Source organism: Coffea eugenioides, chromosome 11 (genome assembly GCF_003713205.1).
Source record: "Coffea eugenioides isolate CCC68of chromosome 11, Ceug_1.0, whole genome shotgun sequence".
Lineage (NCBI taxonomy): Eukaryota > Viridiplantae > Streptophyta > Magnoliopsida > Gentianales > Rubiaceae > Coffea > Coffea eugenioides.
The window spans coordinates 37,309,003-37,319,224 of record NC_040045.1 but is presented as its reverse complement, the minus strand read 5'-3'; the positions used below and the strand labels follow the sequence as shown (position 1 = coordinate 37,319,224).

The following is a 10,222-nucleotide window of genomic DNA, read 5'->3' as shown; positions in this document are numbered from 1 at the left end:
TCAAGAAAACTTTTTGAACTCACTGCCTGCGTTCGGAAGCAGAAAACTAGCCTACCGGACGTCCGACACCACCAACGGCTAGTTGACTCTTCAGTTGCCTTCTATCCGTTGGCAGCATTAATTGAAGAATTTTTTGGTCCCTTATAAAAAGGAAAAAGTCAACCACTTCAAATAACTTTCGCACATTGAGACTACATCAGATCTTGAGTGATTCAAGTGTGAGAATACTCTTTAAAGAAGATTTGTACTCTTAGTTGTGGAATTTTCAATAAGCTTTTCAAATGTGTTTCTATTTCTCCAATAGTGTAGTTTTGTGAGGGTTATCCGAGTGATAGTAAAACTTCCTTGCTTGACCAAATGCGGCTTGGGGCGAGGAGGAAGTGATCATTCCTTTGTACACAAGAGATTGGTTGTAAGTTGATCAACTTGAAAAAGCTTACTATATAAAGTAGTATTCAAACTCAAGTGGAGTTTGAAACTTGGTTTGCTATTCTATCCTTTTATTTACTGTCTTGCAATATAAATTGTCTATCTCTTCTATTCCCAAGCACTTGTGCTTATTCATCAATTGCTCCATTGTGTGGTCCTTCAGAAAAAGAGGGAAAGATTTCAAAAAGTGACTCATATCTAGGCCAGTTTTTAAACCACTTAATTCACCCTCCTCTTAGGTTGTTTTCGATTCTTACAAGAATGATCCCCGAAATAAGAAGAGTCCTGACAGCTAACAAATTAGGAAGTTAACTCGAATTGGGAAATTGACCAATATCAATCCCGACTTTCTAGCCTTGAATATAGGTCCCGAATGTACCACCATCAAATTAATTGAAAAATTACCACTTTTAATCACGTTTTGCTTGTTTTCCTACAATTAGCATCATTAACCAAATATAAGTAGAATCCGACAATTAAAACAATATTTGATTAAAATCAAGGGAAGAATAATTATAAATTTAGCAACAAATTATGATCTATCAGGATGAATAAATGAAATAAAAAATGAGAGAAAAAGAAGAAAAATAAGTTTAATCAGTTTTTGCATGTTTTCTATTACAGAATTCCTACTACACATCGAACACAATTTCAATCTAATTTGCAAATCATTTTAATTTAAAACTCTTAGTTTTAGTATTTATAACTTGGGGTACTACAATGATCCAAATTCGAATTATTATAGACCAAAATTCAAAAGTCAAAACGGATGACTAATGGCAATTTGTTTATTGCTATTGGTAAAATCAGAAACATTGAGAATCAAATTTCCTACCACTTTGGTACGCGAACCAAACATGATGACCAAAGCATTCTTCGCTTTATATGATTCCGTGAGTTGGGCTTCCTATGAAGGACAAGTCGTTGCTGGCACAAGATAATTGCAGTATACAATCACTTCACTACCATAAGAAAGTCAGTATAGAATTTCCGCGAACTGACAGCTATTCCTTCCTTCCCAATCTTTCACATTTACCCACAAAATACGGTTGACTCTCGTTGACCAATTTCTTAAATCCCATCCTGCTTAATTTTTTTTAAAAAAAAAAAGAAGAGGAAAGAAAATAAATAATTTCTCCCTAAGATTTGCAGATGTTTGTTACTTTATCCCCTCAAAAATTTGGCTGTGGGAGGTCCAAATCTGAGTTCTTAATTTTCTGACTGTGCAATTGGATTATTATTTCTTGAAGTTTTCGTAGAACAATATACTATAATAATTTGATATATATGAAATAAAATAATAATTTAAAAATATGTTCATGAAAAACGTAAATTTCTTTAAAAAAGAAATGCCAATTCAATCAAGGTCTAATCCTTACGCACAACACCAAACAACGCCAAAGTGACTTCTATCAGCCGATGTAGTGCTTCTTCTTTTTTTCTTTTTCTTTTTCTTTTTTTACTAACTTTTCAAACAAGGCCTAAATCGTACGCACAGCACCAATCAATCAACGCCAAAGTGACTTATATCATCCGATGTAGTGCTTCTTCTTCTTTTTTTTTCTAACTTTTTTCTTGATCTACTTTCCAAGGCAAGATGATTGATCAACAGAAGAACAAAGTTAAGAGAAATAAATAAATGAAAAGAAAAAGTTTGATAGCTAATGATTACCTACTCACGAAGCTTAATTATAAAGAAAAATAGGAGAATCGATTGTAGTTTCCTTCTCTAGGGGAACTTTTTCTACAAATAAAGCGAAAATGTAATTTGGTCAACCGCAGGGCTCATTTGGTCATTTAACTAAAAGATAAACGTGATTAACCCACTTATGCCGTAGACTAGATTCGTACAAGAGTTTCCAGTCAAGTGCCTTCCTTTCATGTACAAGTCTAGGGACTTAGACTAGAGTAGTTCTTGGCAAAAACTTGTGTTTGGACACAATGGCCCATGGAGGCTTAGGACACTTGCTCTGCATCTTCTCTTCTTTTATCCTTCAATTTATTTTTGTATAGAGATTTTCAAACACATAATAATTTTAGCTTGGCTTGGAGTAGTACCCCTTTCATCATTCCTGGAAAATTGTTATACTCAAAATTCAATTTTGCCACATAGAACGCTAGAATATGATTGCTTGTCATATCAATTGCTCAAAAGTAGAAGAATACATAAAAAAAAAAAAAGCTAGTTTCAAATTGTGACAAATTAAAAACATAAGTCTCAGAGATAGAATCAAGCTATATTAATTCACCAAATTGAGAAACAGATTTTCCATAAATTACTTCCTGTTTTGCCAGCGTAATATAGAGAAATCTAAAAGAAGAAAAGAATTTAAACTAGCAAACATATCAAAATAGAGCCTAGTTGAACAAATGAGGATCTTCAATTTGTCAAAACCTTGTCACTTCCTCGTGGAAACATTTTAACTCAACCCCAAGTATATGCCTATATAACTCCTGCCCAATTTCACAATGTATGCTCGTGTTTTATTTACCTTTTGTTTGGCATTCCTCAAGTTTTATTTACCTCTCCATAAGCAATGCAGACACCTTATTTTCTTTTCGTTGGAGCCTTGGTACTGTTGCACTTTATCGCAACTAGCTCAGCTACCATAATTGTAGCCAACAACCATAACAACAGTGCTAGTGATCTGAATGCTCTTCTTGCCTTCAAAGCCACCATTTTCGATCCTCAAAGGATTATCCCAACCAACTGGTCCACTTCTTCCTCTGTTTGCAACTGGATTGGAATCACTTGTAATGCTCGTCATCACAGAGTCGCAGCCATCAACCTTTCTTACATGGGAATTGTAGGAACCATACCTCCAGAACTGGGAAATCTTTCTTTCCTAGTCTGGCTAAATGTTAGAAATAACAGCTTTCATGGACATCTTCCAACCGAGCTATCTCGTCTCCATCGATTGAAGTACATCAACCTTGCAAGCAATGACTTTGAAGGGGAATTTCCATCATGGTTGGGATGTTTGAGTGCACTCTGGTACATCAACTTCGAATACAACAGATTTTCGGGTTCATTATCAGGCAGGCTCTCTAACTTCACAAAGTTAGAGACCATCAGGTTGGATTACAACTTTTTCACTGGAAATCTTTCAGAAGAATTCAGCGCTCTACCGAAATTGACAGTTTTGGACATTCAATTTAACCAACTTGTAGGCCCTCTGCCACAGGCTCTGTTTAACCTCTCCTCATTGCAAATTATTGGTTTTACGAATAATAGCTTATCGGGCTACCTTCCAGCACATATCTGCGATTATCTCCCACAACTTAAAGGGCTTTACTTATCACTTAATAACTTTGAAGGTGAAATTCCATCAGGCATCGGAGAATGCTCAGGACTCCAAGTTTTATCCTTGTCTTACAACAAATTCAGAGGGTATATACCAAGAGAAATTTGGAATCTAACCACGCTTACACGTTTAGTTTTGGGTGGGAATGACCTGACAGGTAAGCTGCCAACTTGACTTTGTTTTGGGTGTGTATTTCGAGCACCTCTAATTGCCATGCGGTTTACAAATACACAGCTAACCCCTTTGTACTTCAGATTGAAAGCTAAGATGATGAAATGCATACAAACTAACAGTTTTGTGCAAAAAGACAACTCTTTTTCTTAATTTTGTTTCTTACTTGAAAGTATTCTAGTTTTGGCCCCATTCTGTACGCTATCTTTATGTATTTCAAACTGAATTGTTAGTTTGCAATGTTTTGATGTTTTTATTTGTCAACTTTTTCATCTTTATTTTGTCAAAAAAAGTAAAATTTAAAATATTCGTCCTTAATCAATCAAAATTTGCAACAACATTATAAAGTAATTATTAGTTATAGCTGGCAATTGTCATCCAAGACTAATTTATGTAAGTTTATTGTGTAGAGTACAAATTAAGACTGAAAATCCATCATTTTAACCCATTGAGAAATTTTCATTGGGTTTAAAGGATTTTGAGACTAGACTCATAATTGCATGAAAAATTTACATCACATACACTATTTCTGATGATTGCTAACTGCTTAAGTATTGGTGCAAACTTCGTGTGAATAATCTATAAGTGAGTTTACCTATAGATTATGAAGTTTTTGTTTTCAACAAAATAAAGATAAAAGTTAGGAAATAAAAAACTCAAAGCATGGCGGACACAGAGTTACTAAACCTAACCCAATGGTTCAATTGGTCAACTTAGTGATCTTGGATTAGTAGTTGGACTGAATGAGGACGGAAATAGTTGGATTAGATTTAATCTATGGTTAAGCCGCTAACTTGTTGCAACAATGGCCTTGCCAGGCTGATGTCTAGGCCGGCATTAATGACTATGCCAAACACACAATTTTGTTTGATGTAAGAAATAAAATTGTGAAAGAAGAATGAATTAACACTCTATGTATATTAATGGGGCAGAGTTGTCTTTTTGTACAAAACCATTGGTTTTAATGGATTACATCTCTCTTGCCTTTGAATACAAAGCATAAGGATGTTAAAAGTATATTTTCAAGCCACATGGGTGGTTTTGAGTAATTTCCCCTTAAAATTTTTGGACATTTGAAACTTCATGGCTTAACCGTCTATGAAAGAAAATGTAAAAAAAGTATTAATTTCGATATGCATATTTAGATTTTATATCAATTTTATTTCTAATTTATGCATACATTTAAAAATCCATTGACATATGCATATAGATTGCCACCAAAATGACCTCCAATTTTTGGGAGTGTATGTAATTGTCATTTTGCCAATATTTATGAGAGATTTACATGATACTGTTTGAAACTAAACTGAAGATCCTTAGAATTCTGAAATGCATATATATTATATACATATAATTATGCCATGCCATTAATTATATTTATCATGATTTTTGAGCAGGTGAAATTCCAAAAGTCATTGACAATCTCTATAATTTGGAGAAACTAGGCATGGAGAATGCTAATGTGACAGGTAAAAATCTTGATACATTTTGGCATGAGATCTATTTCATTATTCCATCATTAGAACACTTTTCTCAAACTTGAATTTGAGCTTGAAGTCGAGCGAGTTCAAATACAAATCAAATATGGCTCTTTCTCATACGTCAATCGGTCAGTCATACTAGTGCACTGCATAAGCTAAAAGGATTCCAATTGATCACTTCAAAAATAGAGATACCGATAGGGGGTTAACAGATGATACAATGGAAAATAGGAAGATGTAGGCATGTCGTGAATTCCAAATCGTGAATTTCCAAGAGCTAAACAAATGATATCCAAGAGTTTTGGCATGTCGTCATGCTTTAATTATTGTTAGCAGCTTGGTTGACAAACTTCGAATTACAAGATGCCAAATAACGCCAATTACCTGACCACTGCGAACTAGATAAATTGAGGGAGTTAGCTTTTTAATGGGCAACGATGTTTTTAAGCTACACTAGTTTATGCTTAGTTCATCTATATTAGGAACCGAATTTACCGTTTTGTACTCAAATGCTGGCTAGCTTGTAAACCGTAGTGCTTAATATTACGTAAATCCTATATATGTCCATTTTCTCATTACTTACCTCTTTCTTTGACCAAATTGTTTCACGTCGAATACCTCATTTTCTTGTTACCAATTTGATTTGTCAGGTATACTACCTCAAGAGGTTGGTAATCTGAGCAAGTTGGAAGTTGTACAGTTGACCTCAAATAGGTTGAGAGGTCCCATCACGCTGAAACTTTTCAATATTTCAACACTACAATTTATTTCCCTCTCGGAAAACAGTTTTTCAGGCGAGCTTCCATCGACTTTAGGTGTTTTCTTACCCAATCTTGAGGAACTCTATCTTGGGGAAAATACATTCACTGGAGCTATACTAACATCCATCTCAAATGCTTCTAGGCTCAGAGTACTAGACATTGGCGGTAACCATTTTACTGGTGCAATTCCTCATTCTCTTGGAAACTTGAGATTACTAGAAGTCTTGTCCGTAACAAACAATGATTTTTTTGGGGACTTGCGATCCAACGGGTTGAGCTTCATTACGTCTCTTGCAAATTGCAAGAATTTAAAATCTTTGAGGATTACTGGGAATCCTCTGAATGGCTTCCTCCCAAAATCTACCGGAAATCTTTCCAGCTCACTCGAATCCTTTCATGCAGGTAGGTGCGGAATCAAAAGTGAAATTCCAAGTTCGATTGGCAATTTGAGCAACTTAGTAGAACTGTACTTTGAAAACAATAGTTTGACAGGGTTAATTCCAGCTACAATGAAATGGTTCTTGAAGCTTCAGAGGATAGATCTAAGCGACAATCAAATACTAGGTGCTATTCCAAGTGAGTTTTGTAATTTGCTGAACTTAGGAGAATTAGGACTCGGACAAAATAAGCTCTCTGGTATGGTGCCTTCTTGTTTAGGAAATGTTACAACACTCAGATACGTTTATCTCAATTCTAACAATTTAAGTTCTGTGATACCAACAAGCTTTTGGAGCCTTAGAGATATTTTGGAGCTAGACATGTCAGGAAATTATTTGACAGGTTCGTTGCCTGCTGAAATTGGAAACTTCAAGGCATTAGTTACATTGAACCTGTCAAATAATCAATACTTGGGTGGGATACCTAGCACTATTGGAGCACTACAGGATTTGCAAGGACTATCCTTGGAGCACAACAAGTTACAAGGATCGATACCAGATTCCATGAAGAATATGCTGCAGTTACGGCATTTGGATCTATCTTTTAACCATCTGGAAGGTGTAATTCCCAACTCATTACAGGTACTATTAGATCTCCAATACTTTAATGTGTCTTACAACAGATTGAGAGGACCGATTCCTCATGGAGGGCCATTCGCAAATTTCACGAACCTGTCTTTTCTCTCAAATGAAGCATTGTGTGGCGCTCCTTGGCTCCAACCTTGTGCAAGTATATTTGAGCATGAATCAAGGACAAAAAGGATAGTCATGGTTGTTCTGTTGACATCAGGATCTGTCATATTAGCCTTGGTGATTTCAATTTTTTTGATACGGTTAAAGTTGAGAAAGAAAATTCTAGCTCCAACTCAGAACTTGCTTCCCATGGCGACATTTGAAAGGGTGTCCTTCCATGAACTTAGACAAATAACAAATGGATTCAGCGAGAGTAACTTACTTGGCTCGGGGAGCTTTGGTTCAGTTTACAAGGGAATTCGCGAAAATGGGATGGTTTGGGCCATAAAGGTATTCGATTTGCAGCCAGAAGGTGCATTTAAAAGCTTTGACAGAGAATGTGAAATCTTAAGCTGCCTTCGTCATCGAAATTTAACTAGAGTAATTACTGCTTGCTCTAGCCCTGACTTTAAGGCTTTGGTGCTCGAATACATGCCCAATGGAAGCCTTGAGAAATGGCTTCATTCAAACCCTCATTTCTTAAACATCAAGCAAAGGTTGGGTATCATGATAGATGTGGCTTCTGGTTTGGAATATCTCCACTATGGCTATTCAATGCCTATAGTTCACTGTGACTTGAAGCCTAGCAATATTCTCCTAGATGAAGACATGGTTGGACATATTTGCGATTTTGGAATTGCCAAGTTGTTGGGAGACGGAGAATCTGTGATGCAAACAAAGACTCTTGCTACATTTGGATATATTGCCCCAGGTGACTTTTCTTGATTCCAATTTCAAATTTTTTCTGTCATTCAAATTAAAGTTTCAACTTTTAATGGCTAGTACAGTATGTGAAATTTAAAAATTTTGAAAAAAATGTAAAATTGGTGAACTGGTACTAGTACTTGACTTTAACAACTAGTTTCAAATTTTTTGATGCTAGAGTACGGACTAGAAGGATTGATTTCAACAAGTAGTGATGTTTATAGCTTTGGGATTATATTGATGGAGACATTTACAAAAAGAAAGCCTAAGGATGAGATGTTTACAGAAGAATTAAACCTCAGGCTTTGGACACAAGAATGCTCACCAGATTCTGTGACTCAGGTTATAGACGGAGACTTGCTTCATCCTGAAGATAAAACGGTACAAAGGAAGATTGAATGCATATCGTCTATCTTGCAACTTAGTTTAAGTTGCACGACAGATGCTCCTGAGGAGAGAATAAACATGAAAGAAGTTCTAGGAGCATTGCGGAAGATCAAACTTCAGTTTATCAAAGACATCACGCCTTGAAGTAGATAGTAATACCATTATATATGAGATAATCCGTTAGCAACTTTTTCTGCAATTGCATAGTATATCAAAGTCTCATTCCAAGGCTTACCATTCATTCAAGTAGTACTCATGTTTTTTCTACTGAATATATGGCAGAGCCCTGGAGTGCAAATGTATATGGGGGAACTCTTTGTCTTGCTTAAAGTTCAAGACGGAAATGAGATATGTTGTATTGCCAATAAATTTGTTTACAAATATGGAGACCTTAAGTTCAGGATCCCAATTTATATGTTGACTTGGTGTTTATGCTTGTCATACATATATGGCAATTAAGGTGGTAATTTACATTTAGTTATTCATACATCTTTCCCCTTTTCAATTTTTGCATATAAATGAGAAACAAATTGATCGTCAATATATATCACCATATGGAGGGGCACATAGGCATATGTGTTTATACATACAGAACATGACTGTGGCATGTAGATTCATGCATTTAGTTAGTTACAAAATTACATTTTAAAGGTGCGAAGAACAAAGATAGCAAAGTAGTTTTCTGACTTTTCTCTGCTACAATTTCTACTTAATTTATAGAAATTAATAGCACTTAGTCAGGTCAAAATTGAAGGTTATATTTGTAATTGTGGATTGATAATATCTTATTCAGGGCCCAGAATGTTAAAATTAATAATGTACCATTGCCTCAAGCTAGAAAATGGTGGGAACATTTGTTAAATAGCTCAATTTTGAGAAACTACGCTTAATGGAGTTCTTCAATGGATTGTTAACAGTAGATAGATATTTTTTTTATAAATATTTTTTCCACCTCCTTGGTGTTTGGAAAGTAGAATCATTTGACATGTGTAGGTATTGTTCATGGTTTGTTTTTTGTTATTTTGTCCCAAGCAAGTTCAATTCGAACCGTTTAGACCCTCAACCCAATCTCTCCTTCCCCACCAAAAAAGAAAATATTGAAGACTAGTATTTTGTCTTTATTTTTAGGATGAAGTGGAAACTAGGAAGATAGAAAAAGGAGTCTGAATATTTAATTTTGCTTTCATGATGTGGCACAATCTTTACTGCTCAATCTACGAGTGCGGCCACCTATAGATCAAACCTACACAACTTTTTGCTCAAAAAATACTTCTCTAAAATTACTTCTTTTTTTTTATATTGTATACATTACCAAGCAGCCCATTTAGTTGCAAATTTTGCGCCGATAATAGATGGACAAATGGGCTTTTAGGTTCAATTTGTGTGGACAATCGAATTGAACAAACTCATATACATGGGCTTGAAATGGAGAATCACAAAACCGTTTATCCGGGCCATTTCATCCCCAATAGAATAGCCGAATAAGGGCTGTGATTTTTCAGATTCATCCTTGTCTTATCAACTCGATGATGGGCAAAGATGGTGACTTTTCCTTCACTCAATCTTGACTTTGTTTAAAGCTCCACTTGGTTTTTCCAAAAAAAAAAAAAAAAAACTCCACTTGGAACCAAAATGTACTAAATAAAAACGTTTTCACTTGTATTTTATTAGTTAATTGCCATGCTTGTCCTCCACTTTGGAGATCATAATATGCATGCTGCTTCCTTCTTAGATTTGTTAAGGAATATACATGCTTTTAGCCTTAATATGATTTGTCCTAGCATGATTAGGATAAATTTAAAGCAAAAAGGTAA

The 10,222-nt window shown here is 35.2% G+C and overlaps 2 protein-coding genes across 2 annotated transcripts; both read left to right on the top strand.

The window, feature by feature from the left end:
- The first annotated feature begins 2,966 nt into the window (after positions 1-2,966).
- On the top strand, positions 2,967-7,276 carry LOC113752488 (LRR receptor-like serine/threonine-protein kinase GSO1). The gene is made up of 4 exons (XM_027296600.1): positions 2,967-3,891; positions 5,303-5,374; positions 6,037-7,166; positions 7,208-7,276. Exons 1-4 carry the CDS (start codon positions 2,967-2,969, stop codon positions 7,274-7,276), a joined length of 2,196 nt encoding a protein of 731 aa, XP_027152401.1.
- A 112-nt stretch (positions 7,277-7,388) lies between these two features.
- Positions 7,389-8,552, top strand: LOC113752487 (probable LRR receptor-like serine/threonine-protein kinase At3g47570). The gene is made up of 2 exons (XM_027296599.1): positions 7,389-8,028; positions 8,395-8,552. Exons 1-2 carry the CDS (start codon positions 7,467-7,469, stop codon positions 8,550-8,552), a joined length of 720 nt encoding a protein of 239 aa, XP_027152400.1. The 5' UTR covers positions 7,389-7,466.
- Positions 8,553-10,222: the final 1,670 nt, after the last annotated feature.

Excerpts from the sequence above, each read along its gene's own strand:
- LOC113752488 (XM_027296600.1), top strand. The coding sequence starts at position 2,967 with ATGCAGACACCTTATTTTCTTTTCGTTGGAGCCTTGGTACTGTTGCAC. Across the intron at positions 3,892-5,302 it reads GGGTGGGAATGACCTGACAG|GTGAAATTCCAAAAGTCATT; the intron begins GTAAGCTGCCAA and ends ATTTTTGAGCAG. Across the intron at positions 7,167-7,207 it reads TAATTCCCAACTCATTACAG|ATTGAGAGGACCGATTCCTC; the intron begins GTACTATTAGAT and ends GTCTTACAACAG.
- LOC113752487 (XM_027296599.1), top strand. The coding sequence starts at position 7,467 with ATGGCGACATTTGAAAGGGTGTCCTTCCATGAACTTAGACAAATAACA. Across the intron at positions 8,029-8,394 it reads ATTTGGATATATTGCCCCAG|ATAAAACGGTACAAAGGAAG; the intron begins GTGACTTTTCTT and ends TTCATCCTGAAG.